Source organism: Astatotilapia calliptera, chromosome 3, assembly GCF_964374335.1.
Source record: "Astatotilapia calliptera chromosome 3, fAstCal68.1, whole genome shotgun sequence".
Taxonomy (NCBI): Eukaryota; Metazoa; Chordata; class Actinopteri; order Cichliformes; family Cichlidae; genus Astatotilapia; species Astatotilapia calliptera.
In genome coordinates this window covers 46,981,276-46,994,732 of record NC_137424.1, presented here as the reverse complement: position 1 = coordinate 46,994,732, position 13,457 = coordinate 46,981,276, and the positions used below count along the sequence as shown (strand labels likewise).

At 41.5% G+C, this 13,457-nt stretch overlaps 1 protein-coding gene and 1 long non-coding RNA gene across 2 annotated transcripts in view; both read right to left on the bottom strand.

Annotated features, from left to right (window-relative positions):
* Positions 1-5,851: 5,851 nt before the first annotated feature.
* Positions 5,852-6,703, bottom strand: LOC113018965 (uncharacterized). Its single transcript, XR_013906120.1, has 2 exons — positions 6,378-6,703; positions 5,852-6,266 (listed from the first exon to the last, which is right to left on the bottom strand). It is a non-coding gene; the product is annotated as an uncharacterized LOC113018965 (long non-coding RNA).
* A 74-nt stretch (positions 6,704-6,777) lies between these two features.
* The window catches only part of LOC113017638 (Fc receptor-like protein 5), a 54,075-nt gene continuing 47,395 nt past the window's right edge, over positions 6,778-13,457 (bottom strand). Inside the window, exon 15 of the mRNA XM_080295495.1 lies at positions 6,778-13,400. Coding sequence (XP_080151621.1) covers positions 13,195-13,400 — 206 coding nt within the window. The 3' untranslated portion in view covers positions 6,778-13,194. The remainder of the gene's footprint in view (positions 13,401-13,457) is intronic.

Here is a 13,457-nt window from a genome sequence, read left to right as displayed (position 1 = left end):
TACAAACTAAAATATACTTGGTAACTAAATACATGTGTCCATCCATTCGCTTCCACTTATCCTTTTCGGGGTCGCTGGGGGTGCTGGAGCCTATCCCAGGTGGGGAACACCCTGAACAGGTCACCAGTCTGTTGCAGGGGTAACACACAGGGACAGACAACCAGTCGCACATTCACAATCTAAATGGGCAATTTAGATTTTTCAATCAACCACAGAACGCATGTCTTTAGACTGTGGGAGGGAGCCGGAGAACCTGGGGAGAGCCCACGCAAACATGGGGAAAACATGCAAACTCCACACAGAAAGACCCCGGCCTGATGGTGGAATTGAAGTCAGGATCTTCTTACTGTGAGGCAACAGTGCTAACCACCGTGCTGCCATATGCCCACATATATGACATACATAGACATACATAACATATTACATATTTAGCAAGATGCTTTTAACATAACTGAGAGAGGAAAGAGGAAGTGGATAATCAATAAAAATTCATTCCTACAAGAGATGACAACCAGCAAAGACAAAAAACTGAGTTTTTAAAACTTTGCATCTTGCTCTCTCTGCTGCCAGCTGTCAGAGATAAAACATGTTTTCTGGAAGGCAACACACATATTTAGCTTAAATTGTTCTTCCTCATTTTAATTCTGCAGCAGAAGAAAAAGATAGTTAAGTCATCATTGTGTTACTGAAGCGAGCTCGGCAGCTCAGTGCTGACTCACAGTGACAGATATAACACCTCTGTGAAAGCCAGCAGGCAAACATTATTTTACCATCACATTGTATCGAAACAAACAGAGAATCTCTCTCAGCTCTGCCACACATGCTTCACACCACTGATGCTGACAAACATGTTATTTTCATACATGTTTTACAAATAAACTACTGTATTCTGAGTTACCACCTTGTCGGCTCTAGTAATTCCCAAAGTGTGGGCCAGGGCCCCTCGTGGGCCATGAAGGTAACACAGGTGGGCTGAAATTCAGTTTGAAAATACAAGTATCACAAGTTTGGTGAAACAGAGCTGATTCCACTTTGAAATATTGTGCTTCTAGGACCAGAAGAGAAAACAGAATGAAACAGGAAAGTTTTATCATCTAAAGCTTAAAATGAGACAAACTTCACACTGGTCCAGCCTTCTAAAGTTCAGTCAGAGCAAATATTCATGAAACATTTTTTTAATGAACTTCATGATGACAGAACCCAACCAAGGCCAGGAACCACATAAGTACCAATGGGTACTGATCAGTGGCAGAGTTCCCAAAAGGATGTCAACAGGTGGAACTCACAGAGCAGCAGATGATTGAATCTCTGCAGTCTCTGCCATCAGCACAGGTGGAACAGGAAAGGTTTTTTTTTTACACATTTCCTGTTTCAAAAAACCATCACTATTTCCACACTGTGGAAATGGGCACATGGACAGCAGAACTGTCATGGTCCCTGTGCCTCACCAGCTGATACGTATTAGGCAACATGTGTTTTTGTTGTTTTGGTCTTTCTCTCGCTCTCTCTCTCCTACCAGAGGGGGTGCACATTACAGGCTCCCGCCCTTGGTCCACGCACCTGCCATTTCCACACCTGCTGCCTATCTTCGTAATCCCGAGTCCTACTTAAATAGGCAGCACTGTGCTACTCGTCGCTGGATCGTTGAGCTATCAGCGTCAGTTGCTCAGTAGGCTGAAAATCTGAATCAGTGAGTTGTTTCTGTCAGTTCATCTCTTACTGAAGATTTTTTGTGCAGCTCTTTCCCGGACCTCTCCCTTCCCTGGTCTGAGCCTGAGTCCGTTAACTAATCGTGACAACAACGTTTAAATCCCTGGAATACGAGACAGCTTTTTAGTCTGGTTGACACATGTGACGTGTTGTAATGTTACCAGATACATCTTTCTTCAGTCAAGGCCAGAGGAAATAGTTCTGAATATAACTGTAAGCCTTATGAACACCCAAATGCTCTGATTGTGGGATGTCTTCAAAACTTTGTGATGAAATCTACTTGGCACAACCACGGTAAGCTGTATCAGAAAGAAAATAAAGCAAAACAAAAATAAATAAATAAATATTGTTTTTTTTAAGTACTTAGATGAGGAAGCCAGTTTTTTGTTGCTAGTTCACTGTGAGAAATGTCTAGAAGCAAGTCAGGTGTAGATACAGCCCTATTCTCTGGTCCACCTCACTCGACTTGAGCTTTAAGTGCCTCCCTTGTGTAATGACACATGGTGGGTTGACTTCAAGAATACATGAAGCTGATGCATCATTACCCCAGAGCTAAACAGGTAACAGCTGACAGCAAAAATCAGCACCAGACCAGTTTTTGCTTTTTGCCACATGTCCATAATGTGAGAATCATCTCACCTTCTGCATCAGCTGAACCTGTGTGATGTTTTGTTATTAGACTAATGTGCTAATCACAGTTTGACCATAATGAACACCAACGTTGAACCTCAGGAGCGCATGTCACCAGGACACCCTAGATCGAAGGATGATCACTTTTGTAATCATATAATCAGATCTGCAGCCCCATGTTCTGGACTCTCAGATGAAGCAAGAAGCTGAGATGATCGCCACCTGGTTGTCAGTTGGATCAGGATTCTGAAGGAGGCTGGGGATCTGACTGCATCGTGTTCTTCTTCTCTATTACTGAGGCAGCTGCACAGAGCTGCTGCTGCAAGGTTGTTGGTGCCTGTCGTGGTGGTATTCCAGATGGTAGACTTGAGAGGTAAAGACAGCCATCAAGTTGAAGACGTCAAACTCTCAGGCTTTATTAGCTTGTGGCACCTTGGAGGAGGCTAACAGGTACAGGCAGGCCAAGCATACTGCAACCCTGGCTGCAGCTGAAACTAAAACTCAGTTGTGGTAGGAGAGTAAAAAGTTTATAGTACACCTGGAGCACTGTTGATGTCAACCAAGGATATTGTAAGCAGTAGAAGGAATACTTCAAAGATCTGATTGAAAAGCCTTCCATAGAGGATTCAGAGTCTGGGGATGAGTGGGCTCCATTAATAGGAGTGATGGTGGTGATGTAGTGAACTTATTAACAGTTATTAACATTCACAGGGTAGACGTGATACTTTGAGATGAACCTAAAAATACCAAAAACCTGGAGCAAAAGTTTTGAAACGCCTGTTTTGTGGTGACAGTTGAAGGCAGCTGTATGAAGGCAGTGTGAGAAATTTATTTTCATGGTTTCACAGCACGTCATTTTTTCCCTTTAGTTTAGTATGTGTCATCACTGCAGTGACACCATTTTTAATCTGCTGTCACACACTGTCATCCATACTTAAATGTACCAGAGAAAATTATTACTGTTATTCGGGTACAGGGAGCAAATATAAACATGTGTCATGCACACAGAGAACAAAGTGAAATTCCCACTGTGACCTTTGTGTGAATTCCCTGTTAATTCTCTGCTATGAGCTGATAACATAAAACAGCATATCTGTAACACAGAAGACTTCAGGCTGAAACCACAGGCTGCATTTCCTCTTTTCTAGGTGGTCACAAACCACGAGGCCTTTCAGTGGATAAAAAAAAGCCTCTGAGAGGATAGAAAGTAACCACCAACAGTCATTTACACACATGTAGGTGTAAAAAGAGATACAGAAGACTAGAGCAGCTTAAAGGGGTGGCAGTAAAGGCATACAGAGCAGTAGTTAATAAAATTCTATTTATTTACAGTTAATTCCTGTATTTTAAAGCCAACTAAAAGATGAACTCTTCCTAAATAAAACAATAAAAACAAGCCATGCAATGAAAAATAAAATCACACAGAGCAAACTAGCAATGAAAGAGAATACTATGCATGAAGTGACAACAGCCGTAAAATAAATCAGAATAATATGGTAAAGATATACTCTGTCGTCTATCAGTTGTATATCACCTGTTACTGGGTCTGGCTCCTCCTCCAGGTCTGACACTGGTTCCAAAGAAACAGCTCCACGGCCTCCTGCCGCGACTTCCTTTATGTCCTCTTTGCTCTAAGTTTAAGTTTACCTCATTGCGTTCAGAGGATGAGGTTAGGAAGTAACAAAACTACTTTTCAAAATAAAAGCATACAAACAAAATACATATGTTGCAAAAGTGTACTAACTAACACAGAGTGTGATACTAAAATCATTTCCACCAAGTGACAAAAGCACTGAAGGCTGCTCAGAAGAAATAATTCATCCTCTTTCACTTTTAAGGCTCATCACACTTTGTTTTTTATAGACACAGAAAACTGTGTGTATTGTATTTATTTATTGCAACATGACATGGCAAATAATAGACTCTGAAGTCAAAGTCTTCAACTTTTATCTTCTAATATTTAACATCCAGCCAAGCCGATGAAGTCATAATAAAATGACTCCCTCTGTTGGCAACCAACTCCAAACACAACCCAGTGATTATATTTTGTACTAAAGTACTACACAAAACGTCCTTAAACGATGACTTAATGTATTTTTGATAATGAATACTTGCAATAAATAACTTAAAATATTGTAGTAACACATCAGGTAGCAAACAAACTGAACACAGAAGCACTAAATGAGCAAATCACAAATCAACAATCAGGAAAACAGCTGCTTATGAAATTCCCACGGTGCTCTTTGAATTCCTTGTTTCCTCTGCTGTGTGAAGTTTGCTGAAAACATCAAATCTGCTGAACAGAAGATTTGTGGCTCAACCCACAGGCACAGCCAGAAATCATGAGATGTTTCAGTTTCCTCTGATAAAAAGACAAACAGCAGAATAAACAGTTTGTTACACACGTGTAAGGACGACAGACCGCTCAGAAGAACAAAGAGGTTGTTCTCTATCGTCATGTTTCCAGTTTTAAAATACACCCATCAAAAAATATACACAATTCTTGTTTTATGACTTCAGACTAAGGCTGCCACAAATGCTTATTTTGATAGTTGACTAATCAGATCATGCATCCATTGGATCGTAAAACGTGCAGCTTATTGCACCAGCAGCATCTGCTCTTATATAACTATCATTAGCTTACAGCATTACGTGTTTAAGATATGTGCTAACTAAAAATAAAGACTAGATGATAGTTTATTAAACTTTAATGAAATTTGCAGATTGTCTCAGTAAAGTTTAATAATAAACTCAGCCGTCTGCTCCTTGCTATCTAAAATATAACAGGACACTGGAGTAAATTCTACCATCTCACTCTTTTTAATCAGTTTTGTGTGACATTTACTGTATTCAGCTGTGTAAAAACTATAACTTTAATCTCAGCCAAACTGATTTACTCAGGAACAAATAAAACACTGAGAAAAGCCAAAAAAAAATATTTTTTTAAGTCATCTAAGTGACTTAGATCATGTTTAACCTGAGTAGCCAAAGACCGCAGGGATCTGAAAATGATGTGCCGGGGAGTTCAGTGTTCTCGCCGGCTCTTGTGAGCCTTGAAACCCCGGCTAGCTATCGAGCTGGTGGGTAACAAAAAGGAGCACTTTTGCCAATATGTGATGTCTTGATAAACAGAGCAGATATTTGAAGTGCACACAGCTACATTCTCAGCTGAAAATATCTTAAAAGTTTATTTTGTAACCCAGAAAGAGTAATAAGAGTAATATTAAAACTAAGTAGCTGCCGCCATTCTTGGAAACTGGAATTGGCTGGGCCGCGCTATGAATTTTGGGATAGGTTGGGCCACGAAGGATACACCCGACCCATCCTTCAAATCTGTTTTAAATGTTAAAAATATAGTTCAGTTTTAGAAGCTTTTATTCAAGTTGAGCAATTCAGATTCAATCTAACTATAAATGCATGAAAATGAATAAAAATATTTAAGATAAAGCAAAAACCCCCAAAACAAAACAAAAAAGAAAAGAAATCAAGAAATACATTCATTACATTCAAATTCACACAGTACTGATCAGATCATTTATTTAAATAATGTAGATTTTTAAACAAATACAGTAAAAGTATGTGTTGCTGCCCATAACAGTACTTTTTAATGTAACACTGCTGACTTAAAGTCGTGCTATCAGCTACTAAAGATCACATATTTCACACTTTGTTCTCACTGATGTTGAAACAGGAAACATTCAGTTAAGTTTTATATACAGAAAGCTTTAAGAATATAAAAACAGCTGACTATATAGAACACAGTATGCTTTATGCTATAAGAGAGTACTAACTCTATATGATATTATGATGTAATATTGTAACTGCACATAAAGCTGAGCATGTCTGATATTTGGGCAGCAGAGGAGCAAGAGTGGCTTCATAAAAAGCTTCTTCTTGGCTTTGCTGCTACAGCTCTCCTCACTGACCTGTAAGACAAGCACAAAGAGACAAAGTGATTTCCAACATGTAAAGATATTATGAGCTGAAGACATTTAATAATGTGAAGAATAAATCAGCCTGCATGGCAGCAGAATTACTGAGAGAGCTTCCTGATGTGACTTCAGAATAAACTGCTGCATCAGCTGCAGGACTTGATGTTCCTGTGAATGAAGAGAAGATCATTGAAAACAATAATATCATTAACCAGGAGGAAACTTGATGTCTCCACTAATGCAAAGATAAAATAGTAGATTTTTAAAAGCTGATGGATTGTGAATACATAAATATAAATATTAAAATAAACAGATTTACATTGTAAGAGCAGATAAACATGATGAACAATATTCAGTGGAGATGATGGCAGACTTTGCTCACCTTTGTTTTTCTTGGCTTTTTCTTTTTTGGGCTGTTTGACCTCAGCATACATCAGACTGTCCTCTAAAAGAGACGTCAGAGCTCAGCACACATTTGTTCAGCACAGATATGATACAAACATGTTGAATACATATGGACTTTAAACTTTTTACAACTACAGTGAAAGAAATCTAAGTAAAAATCATTTGTTGCCTGTGACACTTCAGCTTTGCATGTGTGTGTTTTGTGATTGAGGTCTGGGTCAGAATCTGTGGATGCTGTGATTCAGTAAAGCTGAAACACTGATTAGTAAGTGAATAACTAAACTCCATGTTGACCTATAATTACCTGCAATATAATGATGTGATGACACGTTCAAGTACAAACACTGAATGAGACTGTTGTGACTGTACCTGCAGCTCCTGTCTTCACCTCAGAGTAAACAGCACTCTGCTCTGGTTTATGCTGCTTCCCTGTGAAGATGATCGAATCCATAAAAGAAAAACATTTAATATATTTTTAAACTTTTCAAAAACTTTCCAGGCTTTTCTTCTACATTGTATATGTTTTGTATACTCACACTTATTTCCAAAGTTTTCCAGTTCAATATTAGAGTAAATGACATCTGGGGGTTTATCTGCACCTGAAATGTTCATATTTTAGTTACACAATTGTAAACCAATGACATGGTGCCAGTTTCCTTAAATTAAAAGACTGTTTCATCTCTAGCTGCTCTGTGCTTTTCACATGATGTCCTGCACCAGTGTTTCAGTGGCTCACACATGAAAACCAACATGACACATTTTTCAAAGATAAATGAAAAAACAGAAAAACCTTTTACAGAGTTTCATTAGTTGTGTTTAAATCAACAACAGGACTATCAGATATTTTCAGAGCATGAACCCATCATGGTGTTACTGTTTGTGTTGTTCTGATATGAAACAATAACATTTGTGGATTCTTTCAGTCGAGTTAAAGATACAATCAGTTTATAAAATCCTGTTTGTTTCTGATCTTTTGTGCATGTAGTCAGTTGGTTATTTAGATGTTTGTGCAACTAGATTTTAATAAAAACTGAGCACAAACTGAATCTAAGACATGTGAAAGTTAATGGAGATCTGGAAAGACCAGCTGTGGGGAAGACAAGCGTCCTAGGGTCAGCTGCAGGGACAGTAGGGAGACCTCCACCCATTGCTCCACCACCACAAGATGTTCCATGATTAATGGAGCAAAACATCAATGAAGGGTGGCTCCTAGCTGATGACCCTTCAGCTACCATGATGTAACTGTTGGAGGTACACAGTGTTGGGGAGTAATGGAATACATGTACCGCCGTTACGTATTTAAAATACAAAATATGAGTAACTGTATTCCATTACAGTTACCGTTTAAAAAGGTGGTATTTAGAATACAGTTACTTTGTTGAAATAAATGGATTACACTGCGGTACTTTCCTGTTTCATTTTGTCGCGGGTCAGGACTGATTGGGTTTTGTTTGACAGCTACGTTCTGTTGTTCCAGGCGGCAGCGTTACGGTTGCCATGGTTACAGGGCGACGCTCTCTCTCTCTCTCTCTCTGCGACTGTGTGTTTCCTGGGCGATCCCACAACTTAGACATTCACATTACTCACACCCTCATTACACATACATATAGGATCTTGGGGGTGGGCACAATACACGGAGTCCAAGTTACCATCAGGGTGTACACCTCACCCCAAGAATCATTGCCCACCTCTCAATTTTAAATACACGTAGACAGGGCTGGACTGGGACAAAAAATCGGCCCGGGCATTTTGACTAGAGACCGGCCCACCAAAAATGTGACGTCATTCAGAAACCGCAAAGGATTCTGGGAACTTGTGGCAAACAGGTACTAGCGCATGCAGGCTTTCAATTGAACTCAGTTACACAGCTATAAAAAGAAACACAAAAAATGGCAAGAAGCTGTTGTATTATTAACTGCAATAGGCGGTGTTGTGCCAAAAAGTGATTGTCTGCCAAAAAGTGATTTCCAGTATTTGCCAAAAATTGATTGCTCGTATTTAAATTGCTATGAGTAACTTGTTGGGCTATAATATGTGAAACATATGTCAAATGCATCCCTCATGGATGACATAAAGTCATCTCTCCATCTCTCTCTGCTGCTCTTCTGTCTCCTGTCACGGACTTCTCCACTTTTGATGATAAATCAGCCTGGTGCAACATGTAAGGATTGGCACAATTTGTTAAGATTGTGAGGAGTTTGAGAAACTAACCTTAAGCATAAAATACAATTTACTATCAGTAACTTCATAGCACCCGCCCAGCAGTATATAAACGCCGTCATGCTAGCTAGTACGCAGTACCAGTTATTCTAAGCGACTGTAAAAAGTCAGCACAACGAAAACAAACTCCAACTAAACTTGGTTTATATCTGACACAGATAGACAGCAGGTCATAACCTCTTACCTAAAGTTCAGTTCACTTGCCACTATGACCGGCGGCCACCTCGGTCTCTCTTCCTCCTGCCTCCCCTTTCCCTTATCCACCTGCTGGCCTCCGCCACTTGCTGATGTTGCTAAATCTGTGGAAGCTCTGTCATAGCCACCGCCAAACAATTCAGTTATTTTTACACATTTGGCAGCGTCTGCCTGAAGGGCTTGTTTCTTTTTGGCCCTAATTTTTTCTGCACCTCCTTTCCTTTTTTGTTCTCCATTTTCTTTAGTTCGTCTATAAGATTGCTAAACAAGGGGGCGGGTGCATCCGACCTCCTCGGCTGTAATTGGTCCAGCCCAGAGTCGATCATGACCAATTGGCCAATCCAACACCTTTCATTATTTATACCCTTCCAAAAAAAAAATCGATCGGCCCATAAAAACAAAAAATCGCCAGCGGCCCACCGGGCAAATGCCCGGTATGCCCGATGGCCAGTCCAGCTATGCACGTAGACATTGAGGGCTAGCAGGAGGAACTATGCGCTTACCTGCTGCTCCTTGGCAGGTAGCTCCATGCCCTCCTGGGTTTTAATTGCACCTTAGAACACACATGCATCAACACTACTATGAGCGGGTGGAGGGAGGTTTGGAGTCTTCTCTCACCCCCATTCTCTGCGGCCTGCTGGAGCGGGGGGGCTAGGAGGAGTTGGCCGTCCGGCTGCGGTCTGGGGTGTGGGGCCTCCCTGCTGCTGCGGAGTCGGGGCGGTCTGCCTCTCCCCACCGCAGGGAAAAGGGTAACACCACCTGGGTCTGGGTGCGGTTCCCCCCTCCAGGGGCAAGGGTACCTAGACCCGGTTTGTAGAGTACGCTTGGGGAGTGTGATCGTGTATACAGCGTCTCTTTATGTCTGTCTCCACGTCGGTTGAGTGTGAAGTGCATATGAGAGCATGAGGGTGGGAATGGATGTGTGTGCCTGTATGTTTGTGTCTATATGTCAGGTTGGGTATCAGACGCCACCTCTCTGGGGACATCTCGGGCCCTCCAAGGTTTGGAGGCCTATCTCCACCCACCACCACTTCCCCTACCGGTGGCGGACTCCCTCAGGTGTCGGTGCGTTGGTTGTTCTTTGTATCTGGGGGTGGGCGTCCGGGTACACACCGGCTCACTCCTTGGCGGCCGCTTATTGGGGCTCGCTCGGGCCATTTCGGAGGTGGGGTGCCCCCGGCCTCTCGGCCTGGGGCTCGGTCACTCAGGCACAGCTGGCTGCCGGCGGAGCTCACGGGCGCGTCACTGCAACTCCCCCTGGCTTCTGCTCCGCGGCTGCTGAATGAGCCCTCATCTGGGACTCTCCTTAGCTCTTACTGGGACAGTGGCGCAGCTGCCCCTCTGTGGGTCTTCCTTGGTCTCTTGTGTTCTGGGGGCCTCTGGATGTCTGGAGTTTTGATCTCCTCCATACCTGCTTGATACCATAAAGGACAGGGCTGTGGCTCCCCACACTCCCTAGCAGATCATTACATGGAGAAACCTTTGGAATGCAAGCATGCTGATCCACACAGGTATGCACACATGGGTATTCACAGACGCGGACTACAGCTTTCTTGGCTGCTGCCTCAAAGCACACTGTGCGCTGTCTATCTTGCGTGTTGCACAATATCGTTTATTATTTAGTAACTATTGATATCAATGGCTGGCTAGTTTATTGTGATGGTGCTGTTTTTTTTTCTATTATTATGTTGCTCTTTGTTGTTTGCTGTCTCCTCTGTTTTTTTTCTCCATACAGGTGACCCAGGAGTTTTTTTTTTTTTTTGTTTGTTTGTTTTTTTCTCTCTTCCCCCCCTTCTCACCGTCTCTTCTCCCCTTTGGTTTTCTTTCTTTCTCTCCCCCTCTTTCTTTCATTCTTTCCCCCTGTCCTATCCCCCAGTCATGTCTGTCCCGTTTGCAACTAAAAATAAAATAAATTCATAATTATAATAAAGGTCAATCAAATGGACCAATATGGCAAGGCCATGATGATCCACTTGGTAAAATAAATCCGCTTGGCATCTTTCTTGGCCTCAAGATAACAATTCTGATGGCTATAGATCCAAACGGGACAAAAAAAGAAAAGAAAAAAAAAAAAGAGAGAGAGAGCGCCTTTTCGTTGTTGTTGTTGTTGTGCTAAGCTAACAGGCAGAATGCTACAAGCATAGCTCTAAAGAATGTAGCATCATGGGCAGTGTAGTCCGTGTTGCAGGGAGAATGGACTGCCATACACGTTATGTGTCTGTGAGCGCGAGGAGGGAGAAAAAGGGGAGTAGAAAGGTACAAGTTGTCATCGAGGAAAAACGGGAGCTGGAAGCATGTAAATATAATAATAACCACTTCAGCCAAGAAGAGTGCCTGACGAGCCCAGTTGTAAGTAAGCTATTAAGACTCGACTGTACACCGTGTTCGTGTTTTCCTCCGAAAACAATAAGTTCCGTTGGAGCAGCCTTTCAACGCCTCTCTCTGTCTCTCGCCAGAAAAGTTGACCCAGACAACAAAGTAAAGCTATTTTTTGGCTACGAGCCGACAGGGACCCCGCCGTATTAGTCAGAGGTCCCTTTACTACAGTTCGGAGTCGCGCACCTTCAGTAATAGTAATAAATCACACAGCAATAGTACATTCACGTTGTTGTAAAAAGCATGATAATATATTAAGTAATCCAAAGTATTCAGAATACGTTACTGTCATTGAGTAACGTAACGGAATACGTTACAGAATACATTTTGGGGCATGTATTCTGTATTCTGTAATGGAATACATTTTAAAAGTAACCTTCCCAACACTGGAGGTGCAACAGGTAACAATGTGTAGCAGGTAACTTCCTGCCTGTGCTTCCTTCAAGGTCCCTGAATGGTTGACCCGGGGTTTGATGTTTTGGTTTCTCTGGTTTTCTATTTTTGATCATTCTTAGTTTCATAGTTCTGTATTTTGTATTGTTGACATTCTCGTTTTCTCGTATGATGTTATGTTTACATTACAGTTATCTGTCTATTTGGTTAATGAGAGGTTGTTTATCCCCTTGTGTTCTCACTCTGTTCTTTCTCTCTGGTCTCCATGTTTTGTTTACTGTCTGCGTCAAGCTCGTGTGTCTTACTCCAGGTCTCAGTGTCACTCATTTCCTGTTTTATTTTGGACTCTGTTCTCGTCTGTATCGTGGGTCTAGTTTTACATCCTCCATAGTCATTCTGTTAACCTCTTTTCCATTAGTAACTACTCAGGTCAGGTCACCATGGTTTTCAGGGTTTTCCATCAGGTCATAGTTCCTGTTACCAGGTACTTTTTCAGTATTTACTCAGCCGGAGTTCCAGGCGACCCGAGGCGATCCCAAAATGTGACGTCAACAGCCTGCATCCCACTGATTGACTGCTCAGTGGCGTCACTCAATGACTTATGAGAGTATTACATTGATGAAAATCAAAACAGCCATTTTTGAAACCCAGCAATGAGGAAAACAGCTACAAAAGCAACACTGTGGTCCCAGAGTGTGACGAAAATTCACAGACTGAGCAGCAGGTATATCATCGCCTCAACGTCCACCTTCATTGTAGTGTGTTTGACGCATCCTAATTACGTCACAGGATGCTCAGCCACGTTGCTATTAGGACGACCACACACATTAGGTGGTACTTGACTGTAATAGAAAACCAGTCAATACGATTCGAATAGTTGTGAGTTGATCCAAGTAGGTACTAATGCAGGGGTGGCAATTCCAGGCCCCGAGGGCCGGTGTCCTGCAGGTTTTAGATCTCACCTTGGGTCAACACACCTGAATCACATTATTAGTTTGTTACCTCTGGAGAACTTCAGGACATGTTGAGGACCTAATTTTTAAATCAGCTGTGTTGGTTCAAGGACACATCTAAAACCTGCAGGGACACCGGTCCTCGAAGCCTGGAGTTGTCCACCAATGTACTAATGGAAAAGGGGCATTAGTTATCACTGTGTTCCCACCTGTTTCCCATCATCTCATTATATTGTGTTTTATAGACTGTCTCAATCTTCCTTTACTGTCACATCCTTCATCAAAGTTTGTTTTAATAAGATTTGTAGAAATTTGTTTTCCTAGTTTTTTTTTATTTGGATAATTTTCTAAGTTCTGTGATAAAGTTGTGTTTTAGTTTACTAACCGTGACAGATACTCAATGAAATGTCAATATCAATACTAATACTAATAATAACAATAATAATAACAGAAAAGAGGCTCTTACACTTGGACTGTCTGCAGTGATACAACAAGAGCAGGAGAATAATAATGAGAGAGACTCCACAAACCAGTCCAACAATCAACCACACAGGAGACGAAGAGCTGTCAGCTCCTGACACAGTTACTGTAACAACAAATAGCAATTAATTATTAATAAATTAGAATTTTATAAAAAAAAAAT